The sequence below is a fragment of the Oreochromis aureus genome, linkage group 4 (assembly GCF_013358895.1).
Source record: "Oreochromis aureus strain Israel breed Guangdong linkage group 4, ZZ_aureus, whole genome shotgun sequence".
NCBI lineage: Eukaryota > Metazoa > Chordata > Actinopteri > Cichliformes > Cichlidae > Oreochromis > Oreochromis aureus.
Window position 1 is genome coordinate 23,477 of NC_052945.1, and position 19,955 is coordinate 43,431.

At 40.1% G+C, this 19,955-nt stretch overlaps 1 protein-coding gene across 1 annotated transcript in view; it reads left to right on the forward strand.

The window, feature by feature from the left end:
- Positions 1 to 3,315: 3,315 nt before the first annotated feature.
- scn4ab (sodium channel, voltage-gated, type IV, alpha, b) overlaps positions 3,316 to 19,955 on the forward strand; it is a 59,219-nt gene continuing 42,579 nt past the window's right edge. The window contains exons 1-3 of the mRNA XM_039611238.1: positions 3,316 to 3,390; positions 18,950 to 19,134; positions 19,214 to 19,351. Coding sequence (XP_039467172.1) covers positions 19,003 to 19,134; positions 19,214 to 19,351 — 270 coding nt within the window. The 5' untranslated portion in view covers positions 3,316 to 3,390; positions 18,950 to 19,002. The remainder of the gene's footprint in view (positions 3,391 to 18,949; positions 19,135 to 19,213; positions 19,352 to 19,955) is intronic.

Here is a 19,955-nt window from a genome sequence, read left to right on the forward strand (position 1 = left end):
TCCTAGCCCTAACCCCAACCCATTGTCCCAACCCTTGTCCTAATTCCCTTCCCTATTCCTATTCCTAACCCTAGTCCCATCCCCTTCCCCTGCCCCCAATTATTTTATTTTATTTTTGTACATTTTACTGTAAATATTTTAAATATTAATATATAAGTTCTGTAAGTTTTAATTTACAAGTTGGAACAATATACACAGTTTGAATAAACACTTGGTAATAAATATATAAATAAATAAATACTTGTCATAAATAAATACATAAATAAATAATTTAGTTTAAAAAGTTTTTCTGTAAATAGTAAATTTATTTCATATAAACACCATTTAGTTCATATCAGTTCATGTGGTGTGGTTTTAGTTCATTAAAAATTTGTTAGTAAGATTTAAAAACGTTTTGTTTAATTCATTTAAGACTGTGGTGATTTCTTTTGGTTTAAAATTCAGAAGCCGTAGGGGCGGAGCCAGAGCTTACTTAAGGGGTAAGCCTGCAGGCCAGGCTCATTCTGTCGTTGCCCTTCAACGGAGACAGTTGCTCTTTTTGCAGCAGACCTATTTTAGTTTTTTAGTGTGCCCAGGCCTGAAGAAGACCAATAGCGGTCGAAACGTCGCCACAGCGGCACACGATTTTTGTTTTTGAACCTTTTGCAAGGCATTTTTAGTTTGTAAGAGTTTAATTTAATTTTTTACTTTTATTTTTCTATTGTTTTATTTTTTTAATAAAAAATAAAAAACTAAAAAAAACAAAAAACAACAAAAATAACAAAAAAATATTGAAATTTTCACCAGCCCTCCATTATGGCTGATGGAGAGTGGCAGCAGGTCCGCTATGGGAGGAGGGGTCGCTCCCGTATGCAGACCAATATTAATCGACCCCAATCTCTAGACCAGGATTGGTCTTCTTGGGACCGGGGAGGGAGGGGCCCGGGAGGGAAGGACCGTGCATACCTCGGTCCTCCCCAGGGAGGACGGGGCTGTAACCCACGTCCTACTGTATTTACGTTTACCCTTAACCATCCATCCAGCAGTTTTAAATTTCCTTCAATGTCGCCTGCTCTGGCCCCTGGAAGACAATTGACTATGGTTGCCGGGGTCTCTAGCTTCACATGTCTGAGAACAGAATCGCCAATTACCAGAGTTTGACCCCGGCGGTGTGTCGCCGAGTGGGGAAAAAGCAGTTAGACACATGAACAGGTTGGTGGTGTACCTGGGGCTTCAGTTTAAGACTATGCTTCCTCCTCACCGTCACCCAGCCGCCCTCTTTCCCCAGCTGCTTGGGGTCTGCCGGGGAACAGCTAGTGGGGCCTGCGCTATCTTCGGCTGCACCAGCTACAGGGGCCTGGCTAGCTACGGGTGAATGAAGGGTGCGAAGCCGAGTCTCCAATTCAGTAATCCTGGCCTCCAGAGCTGCAAATATGGTACATTTGTTACAGGTATCATTACTGCTAAAGGAGGCCGAGGAGTAACTAAACATCTGACACAATGAGCAGGAAAGTGCAGGAGGGACAGGTGAAGTAGCCATGGTGCTAACGAGTCGGCTACGAGCTAAGCTAAGCTAGCGAAACAGTAAAGAGACAGTGAGTGAATACTTTGGCTATAAATTAGGTAGTGAGTACACAGAAAGGGTGATTCAGATGAAGCACATTAAGATTATACTATGAAAAAGGGATGTATCAAAAGATTTAAATTAAATTGCTAAGCAGAAAAGCTACTCAGAAACACCACTGTGTTTGAGCAGGAACAGGAAGTGATACTCTACCACAAAGCGAGCGAACACCAAGTGACAGCGCCACCAAGAGTCAGGGATGCCACACCATGTTCTAACTTTCTATAGAAGCAATTATCACCAGGTCTGTCGACTTCCATTGTCTGCCCACTCATATGTTGTGAATAATTTTATTTAAAAAAGTAAGTGTGTGATTTAACAAACTGTAATTTATAACTATGCTGATATGTATAACTCCGCTAGGAAACATGCTGTATTTACAGACCATTTTTACATAATACAAATTACTGATAGAGCATAACAATGGTGTCACAGTGGCTTTCGCCCTCGACTTTTTGGATTTTAAATGTCACTTTATGCTATCCTTGCTATCCTATTCGATATTTATGACTCTCGGATTACAGTAAAGGAATCACAAGAAAGTAAATGAAAAAATAACCCCATGAACCCCTGTAGCTAATCCCTTAAAAAAACCAAAAACAATAAAAATGTTTCTTACACAGTCCACAAAATAAGCATGTCCAGGACCCAGTAAAACTAATGTATGGCCTGCATTTGTATAGCGCTTTACTCAGTCCCTAAGGACCCGAAAGCGCTTTACACTACATTCAGTCATTCACCCATATACGCACTGTAGAACAAGCGCACGCAAACGATATAACATGTCTTATAAGACAAACGCAAAATATAACCATGCTCGACATGTAGATACTACACAACATAGTCAAAGAAAAAAGTGGTCTTACCTCTCAAAGAAACAGCAGCTTGGCGCCAAAACAACGTTTTTAAGTTAAATTTGAAGTCTTGCGAATGAGCAGGCCCAAGCCGTGAAACATTGTTGTTCTTCGCGGTTTCATTACAACTGTTTTTGCATTACTGCCACCTAGTGGATATACAAAGTATATCGATCCTAATTGACTTAACTTAAATGTTATGCCATCAAGTAACACATTAGTATTATGTACAGTGAATAATAGACACAATTACGTAGACTTGATTAGAAAAACATATGTTAACTTAACAAAAAAATATATTTTAAGTAAAATGAAAATAAATAATTAATATACACTGAACAATCCACCTCATTCATTATTTTGAGTGTATGGACAGTTTCATTTATTTCTATGCATGTATTTAAAATGAGTTTGTGATCACGTGACCCAGACTCTGTGCTGCTGCAGGACTTTCAATTCCTCTCATGGCTGCATAAAACCTTTTTATGACTGTTGTGATAAAAACTTAGCACTACGTTGAATCTAACTTATCCTTGGTGAGATTCTGCTTTCAAGAGACATTTTAGATTTAAGCTCCTCGGTTGTCATGTCTCAAATAGGAATACATGCCATATATCATGCAGCTTTAAAAACAAATCTATTTTTGACCAATTAATCTGTTGATCTTACTAAATGTCTCTTTTATTATTTTAAATGAGGGGTTGATAATTTTATGTTGTCAGAAAGGAATTTATAAAGTTCTGATGGGAACTGATGAACATGTGGCTTTGTGTGAATGTGTGCTGACACACTACCTGACCTCTCAAGTTTCAGTCAGAGACGTAGAGTAAGGCAAGGCCAGAAGACGTGAGACAGAGAGAGAGATACGGACAGGCAGCATGGTGCTGTGACCGATGTTTACTGGATTTATTGTGGAAGAAACAGCAGAAGCAGGTGAGGCTGAACTTTATGCTTTCAGATGTGAAGTGAAACATAAGATTTGATAGATTTTATATATTTTATATATTTTATATTTTATAGGTTCTGTTGACCTTTCGTTTGTTTATGGAGCAGTTTTTTGTAATAATTAAAGAGACATTTTCATCTGATAGTCTGAAAAACTTTGACTAAAAATGTCTAAAGTTACAATTTTCACCAAAGATTCAAAGTGCTTTGGATTCTGATTTAAATGTAAGAACAACATTTCATGCTTTAGTTTTCACTTTGAAACAACCGATCCTCCTTATTGTCCTGCTTCTCAGTACACAGTGTGTGTGTGTGTGTGTGTGTGTGTGTGTGTGTGTGTGTGTCTTACACCTGTTGCGTTGCTGTTAACCTGATACCCTCTGTCATCATATCTGCACATCATCAGACACTTTTTAGCTTAAATGAAACAAAATATCAAAGTAAATCAAAAGTAGACTCACTTTAATCAAACTGCTCTTCTTTTTTGCAAAGATGGTGGTTAAAAAAAACAAACCAAAAACAGAGAATCAGTCATTTAATCTTTCCAGGCAGGTTTGGACTTTTGAATTCCCTCTATAGTGACCAGCCTCTCTACTTGAAACTTGTGTTAAAGCCTCACAGGAATGTTCAGCTGAGTGGGCTGTGCTTGCAGGTTTGGCATGTTTGCTACCTGAGTGTCTGTAAGATCGAGTTATGAGGATGAACTCTGATTGTTTCACTTCATGCTTTTGCTGCTAGAAATATAAAAAGGTAAAATAAATTTGTCTTGTTGCCATGGTTTTATGACGTGTCAAAAAAGATGCTTGAGGGAATGATAGCGTAAGATGACATTAGTTCACAGTTTAAACAAGCAGGAGCGTCTGAAGTGGCTGACGCAGAGACCGTGGAGTCTGATTTTTTTCTGGACCTTCTTATTTACTGCCCAATGTGTAAGTCTGAGAAACCAGAGCTGCTTCTTTAACATCTTTCTGGCAGATGGTGTCGTTGATCTCGTGTATCAGTGAGTTTCACACTGCAGCAGCACCTTGTGATTATGGAGGTTAGCATTACTATGCTACATTATCCACGCTAAATGCGACTCAGACTTTAATAGTTGTAAAGAGGGTTGGGTTTTATAAGACGGAGCACTGACTGGGTTTAGAGTTTAAGGTAAGCCAGCAGACATTATTTATAGGCCAGCTGACTGTAGTGAAGAAGCTGATCAGGGATCAGATATTAACAACTGCTGGGACCAACTACTGCTGCTTTCTAATATAGCTCTGTGTGGTTGCAGCCAAGCTGAGCACTAACGGAGGAGGGTCACACCAAAAGGTTAAGAGTCTGCTACAGGAAATGGCGTTGAGCTGGTCACATTAGCACTATTGGTGTCAGATCAGGATGCTATGTTTGCTATAAGATGAGGTGGCAGCTTCTGACCAGGAAACATTTCATTTAAATTGAAGATCACATATCCGGTTGCTAAAACGTGCTTTGCTTGAGAACCGACAGGTGTGACAGCTTAATCACGTGTGCTAGCAGCTTCTAACATCACAGGCCTGTACTCTATACATAAATTATGCTGCTGCCCGTGTTGGGTAGGTTAAGTCAGCAGGCACTTATGCTGAAGACAAGAGATCCTACATGTAAAACCACCATTTATTGACCAATCAGATCTCTCCATTACTTAAGCTCTCTCAGAGCTCACATTGCCAGAGGTTTTGAGGTCTTTGTTTTTATTGGTTGAGTATGAATATGAGAGACTATCAGTTACTGAGCTGCTCGGTTGTGTATGCTACTCTGCAATTTCATAAACCTGCTCAACATGCTGGTATGTTGTCATTTAGTTGGATTTGTCTGGGAGTACAGATTGTTCTTAACTCTACAGCCATCCATGTTCGTGATTGGTGAAAATTAAAATCCTTTTAGTGAAAAGCTAGAGAACCTGGATTGGCTGCCTGAGATGATAAATCATCATCATGTGACGCCCAAACAGATTCTTCCTTTTGTCTCCCACTGAGTGACATGTTCATATTAGGCCCCAAAGATTTCATCACATCTGCTGCATGATTGTAGACACAACAAGCCCAAATCCCTGCTGACAGATTTGGAATTTTTGAGTTTCGTCTGCTACCACGACATTCTTTAGAACAATAAATGCCCCAGGCTTTGTAAATAAGAATGCAACAGATTTATCCAAGTGTAATCCAGATTTAGGTCCCCAGGAAAACCCACGACAGCCTAAAGAAGAGCCTGTCATGCTCCAGAGCATTCTCATTCCCAACACATAACCCTGTCAGATGTGTTTTCCAAAGGGCTTCATGATCAATATGTAAAAGACATTTACATGTATAGTTTAATTCCATCTGGATCTCATGCCTGCGAACGCGTAGCATACCGGCGATTTGTCGCATGTCGGTATGTTACGTGTTGGGATGAGAACGCGTTGCATGGTCATGGGTCTAGGAACCCAGTGTTTGTGTGTCTTGCTTTGAATGTTCTTGGATTTAGTTAGTCTCCCTGTGTTGCTTGTGTCTCGCCCAGTGAGTTATGTTCTCATGCCTGTTCTTTCCCAGTCCCTATGGCAAGTCCGTGTCTCAGCGTGTGTCTCGTGTTTCCTGTTTTACAGTGGCTTCCAAAAGTATTCGGCCCCATTGAACTTTTCCACATTTTGTCACATTACAGCCACAAATATGAATCAATTTGATTGAAATTCCACGTGAAAGACCAACACAAAGTGGTGTACATGTGAGAAGTGGAACGAAAATCATACATGATTCCAAACTTTTTTACAAATAAATAACTGAAAAGTGGGGTGTGCGTAATTATTCAGCCCCCTGAGTCAATGCTTTGTAGAACCACCTTTTGCTGCAATTACAGCTGCCAGTCTTTTAGGGTATGTCTCTACCAGCTTTGCACATCTAGAGACTGAAATCCTTGCCCATTCTTCTTTGCAAAACAGCTCCAGCTCAGTCAGATTAGATGGACAGCGTTTGTGAACAGCAGTTTTCAGATCTTGCCACAGATTCTGGATTGGATTTAGATCTGGACTTTGACTGGGCCATTCTAACACATGGATATGTTTTGTTTTAAACCATTCCATTGTTGCCCTGGCTTTATGTTTAGGGTCGTTGTCCTGCTGGAAGGTGAACCTCCGCCCCAGTCTCAAGTCTTTTGCAGACTCCAAGAGGTTTTCTTCCAAGATTGCCCTGTATTTGGCTCCATCCATCTTCCCATCAACTCTGACCAGCTTCCCTGTTCCTGCTGAAGAGAAGCAGCATGATAGCATGATGCTGCCACCACCATATGTGACAGTGGGGATGGTGTGTTCAGAGTGATGTGCAGTGTTAGTTTTCCGCTACACATAGCGTTTTGCATTTTGGCCAAAAAGTTCCATTTTGGTCTCATCTGACCAGAGCACCTTCTTCCACATGTTTGCTGTGCTAACCCTAACCCTTGACTTCATGGTGTTGTTGCTCCCAATATTCTCTTAGACAACCTCTGAGGCCGTCGCAGAGCAGCTGTATTTGTACTGACATTAGATTACACACAGGTGCACTCTATTTAGTCATTAGCACTCATCAGGCAATGTCTATGGGCAACTGACTGCACTCAGACCAAAGGGGGCTGAATACTTACGCACACCCCACTTTGCAGTTATTTATTTGTAAAAAATGTTTGGACTCATGTATGATTTTCGTTCCACTTCTCACATGTACATCACTTTGTTTTGGTCTTTCACGTGGAATTCCAATCAAATTGATTCATATTTGTGGCTGTAATGTGACAAAATGTGGAAAAGTTCAATGGGGCTGAATACTTTTGCAAGCCACTGTATTTTGGAAGTTGCTCGTCAGGTCTTTGCTTCCTCGCTGTTTCATGTGTCTGATTTGTCCCAGCTGTGTTTCCCTCCTGGTTCCTATCCTCTTTTTATCCTCTGTGTGTTTGGTCCTTTGTCTTCCTTTACCTGTTGTCGGCTCATCTGCTTACCTCCCTAAAGTTTCCCAGGTTCCAGGTTTTGCAGTTCAGGTTTTTGTGTTGTAGTTGTGCAGTGTTTTGTTAAAGCCTTCTCCGTCTCGGTCTCCGTCTGCATTTGAGACCACAATCTCTCATCTCCGTCTGCCTCAGTAGATGTGACAGTAGCACTTTCAGCTTTGTTCATCATGTTTCATGTCTCGATTTTGCGTTGAATGACTTTGACAAGGTGCTGTTAGTTTTTGGTTCTTCGTTGTATTAGAAGTACTGGAATGTCTTTTTCTCCTCCAGTGGGTTGTCAGTTATTAACAGTAGTTTAATAACAAACATTGTTGCATGATTCACTTCAGCTTTTTTCTACCTTTTTCTTGATCAAGCAGAGGGTGCAAAGATCTTCTTTGTAAATGTGGGAGGAGTAACATCACCAGGGTCATTTGAAAACCTGATGTAAAAATTCAGCCTACATATTAATGACATTGATATGAAATAAGGACTGCAGCCAGAGATTGGGAAGATAAAGCTTCCGTGCCTGATGGGTACAAATATAACCTATGTCAGCCTCTGCACCTTTACACGCTTGGACTCTTCACACATGCACTCTAAAAGCTAAAACTGACATTTACTTAAGATTTTTGAGGCAACACTTTTACACTTAAAAATATTGAGTAGATTGGAAACCAGTCAAATCTGTTCAATATTCAATTCAATTCAATTCAGTTTTATTTATATAGCGCCAAATCACAACAAAAGTCACCTCAAGGCGCTTTATATTGTACAGTAGATAGCACAATAATAAATACAGAGAAAAACCCAACAATCATATGACCCCCTATGAGCAAGCACTTTGGCAACAGTGGGAAGGAAAAACTCCCTTTTAACAGGAAGAAACCTCCGGCAGAACCAGGCTCAGGGAGGGGCGGGGCCATCTGCTGCGACCGGTTGGCGTGAAAGAAGGAAAACAGGATGAAAGACATGCTGTGGAAGAGAGACAGAGATTAATAACAGATATGATTCGATGCAGAGAGGTCTATTAACACATAGTGAGTGAGAAAGGTGACTGGAAAGGAAAAACTCAATGCATCATGGGAATCCCCGGCAGCCTACGTCTATTGCAGCATATCTAAGGGAGGATTCAGGGTCACCTGGTCCAGCCCTAACTATATGCTTTAGCAAAAAGGAAAGTTTGAAGCCTAATCTTGAAAGTAGAGATAGTGTCTGTCTCCCGAGTCCAAACTGGAAGCTGGTTCCACAGAAGAGGGGCCTGAAAACTGAAGGCTCTCCCTCCCATTCTACTTTTAAATACTCTAGGAACAGCAAGTAGGCCTGCAGTGTGAGAGCAAAGTGCTCTAATAGGGTGATATGGTACTACAAGGTCATTAAGATAAGATGGGGCCTGATTATTTAAGACCTTGTATGTGAATATACAGGGAGTGCAGAATTATTAGGCAAATGAGTATTTTGTCCACATCATCCTCTTCATGCATGTTGTCTTACTCCAAGCTGTATAGGCTCGAAAGCCTACTACCAATTAAGCATATTAGGTGATGTGCATCTCTGTAATGAGAAGGGGTGTGGTCTAATGACATCAACACCCTATATTAGGTGTGCATAATTATTAGGCAACTTCCTTTCCTTTGGCAAAATGGGTCAAAAGAAGGACTTGACAGGCTCAGAAAAGTCAAAAATAGTGAGATATCTTGCAGAGGGATGCAGCAGTCTTAAAATTGCAAAGCTTCTGAAGCGTGATCATCGAACAATCAAGCGTTTCATTCAAAATAGTCAACAGGGTCGCAAGAAGCGTGTGGAAAAACCAAGGCGCAAAATAACTGCCCATGAACTGAGAAAAGTCAAGCGTGCAGCTGCCAAGATGCCACTTGCCACCAGTTAGCCATATTTCAGAGCTGCAACATCACTGGAGTGCCCAAAAGCACAAGGTGTGCAATACTCAGAGACATGGCCAAGGTAAGAAAGGCTGAAAGACGACCACCACTGAACAAGACACACAAGCTGAAACGTCAAGACTGGGCCAAGAAATATCTCAAGACTGATTTTTCTAAGGTTTTATGGACTGATGAAATGAGAGTGAGTCTTGATGGGCCAGATGGATGGGCCCGTGGCTGGATTGGTAAAGGGCAGAGAGCTCCAGTCCGACTCAGACGCCAGCAAGGTGGAGGTGGAGTACTGGTTTGGGCTGGTATCGTCAAAGATGAGCTTGTGGGGCCTTTTCGGGTTGAGGATGGAGTCAAGCGCAACTCCCAGTCCTACTGCCAGTTTCTGGAAGACACCTTCTTCAAGCAGTGGTACAGGAAGAAGTCTGCATCCTTCAAGAAAAACATGATTTTCATGCAGGACAATGCTCCATCACACGCGTCCAAGTACTCCACAGCGTGGCTGGCAAGAAAGGGTATAAAAGAAGAAAAACTAATGACATGGCCTCCTTGTTCACCTGATCTGAACCCCATTGAGAACCTGTGGTCCATCATCAAATGTGAGATTTACAAGGAGGAAAACAGTACACCTCTCTGAACAGTGTCTGGGAGGCTGTGGTTGCTGCTGCATAATGTTGATGGTGAACAGATCAAAACACTGACAGAATCCATGGATGGCAGGCTTTTGAGTGTCCTTGCAAAGAAAGGTGGCTATATTGGTCGCTGATTTGTTTTTGTTTTGTTTTGAATGTCAGAAATGTATATTTGTGAATGTGGAGATGTTATATTGGTTTCACTGGTAAAATAAATAATTGAAATGGGTATATATTTGTTTTTGTTACGTTGCCTAATAATTATGCACAGTAATAGTCACCTGCACACAGAGATATCCCCTAAAATAGCTAAAACTAAAACAAACTAAAAACTACTTCCAAAAACATTCAGCTTTGATATTAATGTGTTTTTTGGGTTCATTGAGAACATGGTTGTTGTTCAATAATAAAATTATTCCTCAAAAATACAACTTGCCTAATAATTCTGCACTCCCTGTACTTTGCACTCCCTGTACTCTGAGATTATTCACAGAAACAACAATAATGCTAGGACATTATTTGCTACAGTGGAGAGATTAACTTCTCCCCCAGTGGCAATAGCACCTGAACTAAGCTCCATCAGGTCCTGCAATGAATTTGCCAACTTCTTTACTAAAAAGATATTGGAAATCAGAAGGTCAATTGGCACATTAGTTTCAACTCCAATCCCGACGTTAAGCCCAATTAGCACTTATGCAGAGAAAATGACTCACTTTCAAACAATAAATCAATCAAGCCTCGATAAAATTATTAAGAATCTCAGCTCTGCCACCTGCTGCTTGGATATATTACCGACAGGTTTTCTTAAAAAGGTCCTCCCAGCGATCAGGGAGGATCTGATTCAAATAGTTAACTCATCCATCCTATCAGGTGTCTTTCCCAAAGCCTTAAATACAGCAGTTATCAAGCCAATATTAAAGAAAAAGAATCTAGACAGTACATTAATGCAAAACTACAGACCAATCTCTAATCTTCCATTTATCGGTAAAGTTATTGAAAAAGCTGTTTTCCAGCAGTTAAACAGCTTCCTCACAAAGAACAACCGTTTTGATATTTATCAGTCTGGTTTTCGTAAGCACCACAGCACCGAAACAGCCCTTGTCAAAGTGTTTAATGACATCCGTATAAATACTGACCGTGGGAAATCCACAGTATTGGTACTACTGGACCTTAGTGCGGCGTTCGACACCGTTGATCATGATATATTACTGGAACGTCTAGAGAGCTGGGCCGGACTCTCTGGTACAGCACTCAACTGGTTTAAGTCCTACCTTAAGAACAGGAACTTCTATGTGTCAATTAGCCAATTTTCATCACAAAATATAGAAATCACATGCGGGGTCCCCCAAGGTTCCATCCTAGGGCCCCTCTTATTTAGCATTTACATGCTCCCGTTAAGCCAGATTATAACCACCTATAATATTAACTACCACAATTATGCAGACGATACTCAACTTTACATTTCTATGTCACCAGGTGATGTTGAACCTATCCAAACCCTTAATAAATGCATTGAGAAAATTAACAACTGGATGTCTCATAATTTCCTTCAACTAAACAATAACAAAACTGAAGTACTTATCTTTGGACCTAAAAAAGATCGATTAAATATCAGTAATCAGCTCAAACTGGTCCAACTAGAAACTACCGACCAGGCTAGAAATTTAGGTGTAATAATGGACTCAGACCTGAACCTCCAGGGCCACATAAAAGCTATAACAAAGTCAGCATTCTACCACCTGAGGAACATTTCCAGGATTAAAGGACTGATGACACAAGGAGACCTAGAGAAACTAATCCATGCATTTATCTCTAGCCGCCTTGATTACTGTAATAGTATCATGACAGGTTTACCAAAAAAATCAATCAGACAACTGCAGCTGATCCAGAACGCTGCTGCTCGTGTTCTTACTAGAACTAAGAAAATAGAGCACATTACCCCAGTTCTAAAGTCATTACACTGGCTACCTGTAGCTCAGAGAATAGACTTTAAAGTGCTTTTATTAGTTTATAAATCCTTGAATGGGTTAGCACCAGAGTACATTAGGGATCTGCTATCATGGTACAAACCCTCAAGATCACTTAGGTCCTCCAGCTCTTGTTTACTGACCGTCCCTAGAACCAGAACTAAACAAGGAGAAGCAGCTTTTAGCTCCTACGCTCCTCATATCTGGAATACAATACCAGGAGAATACAAAGCTGCAGAAACGTTGAACTCTTTTAAGTCTAAAATTAAAACTTACTTATTTAGACTTGCTTATGAGTAACTGATCCTATTATGGCTCTCTACTTGTTTGTTTTAATATCTTCATATAAATTATTGTCCTGATTATTGTTTTATTGTAAATGCTTTCTTGTAAATGTTTATTGTATTTTACTCTTATAGTGTTTTATGTTTTGTGTTCTCTTTTAATCATGTAAAGCACCTTGAATTGCCTTGTGCTGAAAGTGTGCTATACAAATAAAATTGCCTTGCCTTGCCTTGCCTTACTTGGTCAATTGAATAACTAAAGCTTAAACATATTAAGTTGAAATGAATAATTGTAGTTGTTACACAAACGTGAAAAAATTGAGTAAATAATACTGACATGCTTGGTCAATGCAACTGAAATATAGATGGTCAGTTAATCCAAAATTTTGTTCCATTTACTTAATATTGTAAACTGAATGTAGTCAAAATTGTACTTAACATTAAATATGGTAAATGGCCTGTATTTGCATAGCACTTTACTTAGTCCCTATGGACCCCAAAGTGCTTCACACTACATTCAGTCATTCACACACTGGTGATGGCAAGCTACATTGCAGCCACAGCTGCCCTGGGGCGCACTGACAGAGGCGAGGCTGCCAGACACTGGCGCCACCGGGCCCTCTGACCACCACCAGTAGGTGGTAGGCAACCAGTAGGCGACCGAGACTGTCGGTGCAGGGGCTCGAACCGGCAACCTTCCAATTACAAGATGAGCTGTTTCATAATACATGTATGAAAAATGACCACATTCATTTCCAAATGAAAATTTAATTTTCATAAACATGGCAATAACTCGAAATAAACAAGCACTAAAAAGACAAGAGCCTTTTCCCTTTTAGCTCAAAGCCTTACATACTTGAAGGATAAATTGCAAACCTAGAGAGCAAAAGCTCACAGTATTTCAAAAACAAAATGAACAAAACAATGTAAAAGGCTCATGGTACTCAATTACTCTACGTTATCGTGTTTTACTTACACTTTTCAGTTGTAGTTGTTGACAATAAATAATATTGATTTGACTAATTAAGGATTTTAATACAAGATACTGATGAGTATAGATACCTATTTCTCAAATATTTTGATTCAATTTTAAACAAAAATATTAAGTACATGCAAAGAAGGTATTCTGTGAACCACATACTGAATTTTTTGTCTGAGATAAATGTAAATAAATACCTTAATTTAACACAAACACATACGTTAACATTTTAGACATTTATTTCAACTTATCAAACTCAAATAATTACAAAATTTTATCAGGCTCATCTAACTTATATTTATAGTGATATTTACTAAGCCTCTAAATTACTTTTGAGAGTGTGGAGAGTTCAGTTGCTCATAGATACGACAGTGAACACATCACTTCAACTTGCCTGAGTAGATGTCAGGCATGTTCAGTTACAGTCAGGATTAGCTACATGAACATATCTGTGGTTAATGATGTTATTTCCATAATGAGTACAATTCATCTTCTTGTCAGTCTTTCATATCTTGTACATGTTTAACCAGATAAATGTGTCACAGTGTGTTAAACAGGGTTCACCACCAGGCAGTGCCAGTGAGCAGAAAAATGTAGACGAATAAACTTTATCTAATGCTGATGCTAAATGTTAGCATAAGGATAACTAATTCCAGAAAGAGTCTGTTTCATTTACAGAAAAAAAAACTGTACAAGTGAAACTGGTACCAAGTTCACCTGTGTGTTTCACAGTAGTAGTAACTTTAGTACAACTGTAAGTTTACCTTTATCCAGCCTCAAATAAAGTAGCATTAGTCACCTTCGGTAAGCATGAATCATCCAACAAGTTAATGTTAGCTATTTAAATAACTGATAATTCCATCGTATCATACTTTAAGGCAACAGAATTCACCAAAAACAGGATTCCAAAATCCTGCAGCTTACCCTCCAAACTGCCCCACATAGTGCCACATGCACGACCTTATGATGACAACTAAAAAGTTGTTTGTTGTCATTTTAAACAGATAATCATTGAATACATTCAGGCTGACTAATCATGGCATATTCTTCACAAGCTGAGTACATAAAAGACAACTGAGTGTTTCTGAGTGAATGACACAGACTAAACTACAACAAAAACGGGGCTAACGTTACACTAACCAGGAGATGGCAGCCTTTTAATCATCAAGGTCTTTAAACCATCAGTGTGATAGAGTGGGAAAACCAGCTAACATCATATCAAATGTATCAGTTAAAGCCACCAATAATAACATTAAGTGATAAAATCTTAGTTTCAGAAATGTCTTCTAGAGTTAAACTTGTTTTCTTTAGTGTAAATCCTGATCGAGGTCTCTCTTTTCTGTCGCCTAGGATCAGTAGACGTTGGTCTTAGAAGCAAAAAATATCAAGAAATAATAAAACTGAAAATAAACATATTTTTTAGACATCCATTAAATAACATGTTGTTTTAATTGTGTTAAATTTCGGTGACACCTTGTGTATTGGCATTATTAAAAATTGCATGCCAGGTTAACTAATGAATGACACAGCACTTTACAGTTAAATAGATACATGTATAATATTAAGGAAAACAACTGATTTCATGGTTTCTCACCTGTCAGTGGCTTTGCTCGGTAAATATCATGAGGTGATTTTCCTGTAATAAACTTATTTTTGCACATTTCTCCTAACATATGTTTGAGTTTTTCTTTAGTTGTCTAATCTCACAGAACCTGATATGTTCACTCTGACTAGTTTAGTGCAGGACACAGCAGGTTGCATTTAGAGGCAGGAGAGGAGGATACATACAATCCTCCATGAGTGGAACAAAACTGATAAGAACCTCTTTGTCTTCCAGAGCCTGAGCTCCAGGAGAAAATACAGAGGCGTCTTGTTTTGTATTCCTTATTTGAGTATTTTGCCGTTCATTTTTACCTGCCTCTTTGTTGTGTTACTTTCTAATCTGTTTTTATTTCATGTAGTTTTTAGAGTTGAAGAGAAGCATGACTTAATGAAACACCCACACATGCACACATGCATACGTGCGTGATGGCAGAAGGTTGGAGGATTTATAGTTACAAGTTTCTTGGCATCTGATTTGCAATGTGATCCTCACAGAATCCGTACAGACTAAAACACGTGTGTGTGTGTGTGTGTGTGTGTGTGTGTGTGTGTGTGTGTGTGTGTGTGTGTGTGTGCTGGTGTCTGTCAGCTGCTCGGCTCTGCAGCTCAGTTCTTGTCCGCAGAGATTTCAGAGAGAAACTGGAGAATCTGAACTTGCTGTCAGTGAACTTGGGAACGTCTCAATCAGAGAAACTCACACAGCAAAATTTAACACTGACAATATTCAGACGAGACAAATTTGTCTACAACAAAACACAAACCAGCCTGGGTCACATAAAACAGTTCAAACACAGCCATCAGCACTTTGTCTGCACATGCTGAATCCATTTAAGTAGACGACTGCAGAGCTTTGCTGTTCAGATGTTTAGGTTCACGCCATCCAATCATCACACACAGAAAGACAAAAAGTTACTAATAATATAAATACTTCAAACAGCTGTGGTAAACAGTGAGCGACGGTTCTGCACAAAGCAAGCCACATTACAGACGTAAGAGTCAGAAACTCTGAAGGGAAAGTCAACGTTGTTGTGCAATCTCAGTCGTAGGTTAGCTTTGTACTCATGCATGCACACAGGACACAACCAGAGTATAAACACAGCAAAATGCTGCCGCTCACCTATTCTAATTTTCACAGTCTTATCACTCTGTGCAATAGAAAAGCGGTGAGTGAGACACTGAAATGATTCCATTCCAACAGAAGGCACCTCGCTCACATATCGGAGCTCCCACCTGTCTCTCACAGGGAGATTGTTCAGGTAGCTCCAAGTCTCAGGACATGACTGCAGTCTTTGTTTCTGTCACATGGTCACTGAGCACTTTGTTTCGGGTTTTGGATCAGGAGAAAGAGTGAGGTGAGCACCCAACAGAAGGTGATCTGAAGACGAACTCAGTACAGAAACCCTCAGTGTGTGTGTGTGTGTGTGTGTGTGTGTGTATTTGTTATTATTGCTGTAAATTGTGGTAAATTCAGACTGAATGACAGAAGGCCCTGCATTAGACACATGACAGTCAGCTGTTTCCATATTGGCGCTCTGTGGTCACACGCTGTGCTGTTTAAAGTCGATATAGTTTAAATATTTCTCACTGATTTACAAAGACTTAAAGACACACACACACCTTAGACTGTTCTTTGGGAAACAGGTTGTTATGGTGTTCATTTAAGTTCCCAAATAACTGAATAAATGTTTCTTTAAAATGAAATGTGGAACAGTGCCCCCTGCCTGTAGGAGGTGTCTGCAGCTGCTGTCTGTCATTCACTTCCTGCTCAAAGACCAACAGGGCCAAGAGAGAGACAGGAAATACCAAACGTTACTGAGCGTGTCCACCAGCATTCTGCAGGCTATGGTTACACACACACACTCACACATACAGTTATCTGTGTTGTTGTTCCAGCAGGGTGTGATGATGTTGTGTCACATCGATAGAGAAAACTCCTTCTGCTTTTAATGCATCTGTGTGTGTGCGCCCTCTGATAGTGTTAGTGTGAGCTGATTTATGCATTTTGTTCTGTGTCACTCAGCCTTTCCTTTCCTTCCTTAACAGTGTAAAAAAAAGTTTTTCAGATTAACGGGATTTGATTGTGGACAAAGGAAAGCCTTTTAGAAGCTCAGTCAGCTTGATGAAGTCTCCTTTTTCCTCTTCTGCAGCTGAATATTTTCCAGGGACGTTTATGAAATATTCTGGATTCACAGGCTGAAAATTTGTGTTGGAAAACTGCTTGTTGTGGATGTGAACACAAAGTCAGAGTGTCATCTGCATATAAACAGACTTTTTTGATCCGTGTTAGACGTCACGAATCAAGTCCTCATACTGCTGTGAACTCCGGCCTAATGCATTAACAGTGAGGTTTCACTGCCACCATTAGGACCACAACACGATCAAACAGTGTGGGGCCTTAAGAACTTCTCTGGATGTCAGGTTTAATGAAGAGCTCTTAGTTAGGCACGCATCCAATGACATAATCTTTTATGGACAGAAAACCAACAAGCCATAAAAACACAGACACAGAGGCACGATAAGCAGGAAACAAGATGATGTGACAATGGACTAAGGCAAACTGAGGGAATAAATACAAGAGCTGATTATGGCCCAGGAGAGACGCCTGGGAACACACACAGCTAAATCTAATAACAGGACAGGAACTAAAGAATAACAACGCATCTGAAGGTTATGTGATTGAATAAACCCGAAGGTCTGGACAGATGTCAGATTTAATCTAATATTAATGATGTTTATTACTATTAGCGATAATGGGTTATTTGGGAGGAGCTTAAAATGGTCTCTGTGAATGTAAAGTGATGTAAAGTGGTCTCTGATGCCATCTTGTGGTGAATCAAAACATTACTGTCTGTCAGTCTGTGTGTGGCGCCAGCTATCACCAGAGCAAGAGGCTGAATGACATGTCACTGATGGACACACAAACAAACACACATACACACGCACACATTGATAAACAAAGACATATAAATGCACACACACAAACACACACTTCAGGTTAAATCAGAGGACGCAGCTACAGCAGCTCTCACTGTAAGCCTGGTTTTGTGCCATCATCAGATTTTCTGTGGTTACGTTTTACCTGTTGTGCTTTTATGCGTTTATATGTGTGTTCAGTCACATGTTGTCACGCATGTTGATGAATGTGTGTGTGTGTTTTGTGTTTCCACAGCAGTGGCACTTTTAAGAGAGTCAATGTTTTGAGCTGAATGTTAACTAAGCGTTAAATGTGTTTGTTCTGATTGATGTTAGTGAAAGTTGTTACATTTATTTTAAATCTCTTATTGTTACATGCGATGAAACAGCATTTTAACACAGGTGTTACATAGTGTTTGAATCAGTCCAAAGATTTCAGTATTACCTCAAAGTGTGTGTGAGCGTCTCTATTAAGCTTCCTGTAGTCTAATATTTGTGGGAACCAGCAGAGTCACTGAGCTGACAGACGAGCTGGAAGACATGCAGTTTCTCTGCTGAGTCTAATGTAAAATGATCATCAGTGTGATCAATAATGATGATTATACTCACTGAAAGGAGTTTTTGTAACATGCTACATGTTGGAGTCACGGTGGATGAGTTTATATCCAGCTAAAATAAAAAAACAATGTTGGGGTTCAGTGAGAGGTGAAGAGGATATGAAAGAAAATCATGTAGAAACACTGAAAGGAATGAAGTGTGTGTGTGTGTGTGTGTGTGTGTGTGTGTGTGTGTGTGTGTGTGTGTGTGTGTTTTGGAATGAGCCAGGTCATCGTACTCACTGTAATTTTACACCCAAGGGTTAAATTGATGACTCCCAACAGCTGCTGGTGCCATAGTAACACAAGGGTGGGGTCAACACCAGCAACACTGAAAACATGTAAGCTCAAGTGTAGTGAGATACTGCATTCTGATTGAATATTGTAGTTTTGATTCAGCTTTACTTATGACCACCACATGACAGCAGGAAGCTCCAGCCCAAGGTAGAGACTTTAAAATATCAGAGAAAGTGTTGAGGCCATCGCTGTGAACAACATTGAAACGCACCAGGAAGGTAGAACGTACTTTTAATAGTCACGTCATTTAAGATTACCAGTGAACTTTCTGATTGATTCTCATAATTATTCACGCTTTATTCACAGTCACATTTTTCTTGTGGTTCTTGTTTGACTTATTTCGGTTTTAGTTAGTTGTGGTTTTACTGTGACATCATGGTGCTCCTGTTAAACGAAGGGCTTGTGTATTAAACCCCCTGCATTTTCTTTTCCTACAGGTGGCAGTTTCTAGGCAACTAGGGAAGTTCAGGAGATTCTGCATGATGCCAACATGGCACCTCTTTTGCCCCCTATTGGTTCAGAGATTTTCAAAAGATTCACACCAGCATCACTGGAGGAAATCCAACGGCGACATGACGCTGAAGAAAAGGAATGTCAGATAAGAAAGGAGAACAACATTGAGGTATATAATGTACTTTTCAGCTAAGGACAAGTAATCAGTACTCTGAAAACATATAATCCATACTCTGGCTGTGTCACAGATTGCAGAGGAAGATCTTCCTAAACCAGCCAGTGACCTGGAGGCCGGAAAACCTCTTCCCCTTATATATGGAGACCCACCTCCTGAGTTTCTCAACACCCCACTGGAGGAGTTGGATCCTTTTTACCAGTCAAAGAAGGTGGTTTTGTTTAAAGAAATATATGTTTGAACATAAGGATGTCCATAAATGTACAACACAGTTCTGTAATTGTATTGTCATATCCACGGCCATATGTTCTGAGCACTCAGGAGAAGAGAGGAGCTGAACTGTCAACTGATCACCAATTGGTGGTGAGTTGGATCAGGTAGCATGGGAGGATGCCAGACAAACATGGCACACCCAAACATATCATGGGGGTGTGCTGGAAATGTTCTACACCTTCATTGATTAGGCTGCTGCAAGGAGTTGCAGCTTCAAAGTGGTTGATACCTCTCATGATGGTAATCCCCAATTAACATTGTGGACACCAGAGGGGAATGGAGCCACTGAGCCATTGGGCTTGGTTATCCTGTGGGACTCCACAGGCAGTTGACAGGTACTGACAGGCCAAGGGGAACTCAGGCTGAAGCAAAATCTCACAAGGGGAAAGAGGTGCTCAAATTACACTGTTTATAGCAGGGGTGGGTTGTTACTTCAACTGAGTTGGTCATAGAAAGGAATACTTTGAGGGCATCCTGAATCCTACTGGCATAGCTTTTGTAGAGATAGCAGAGTCTGAGAACAGTCTGAGAAGGAATTGGGC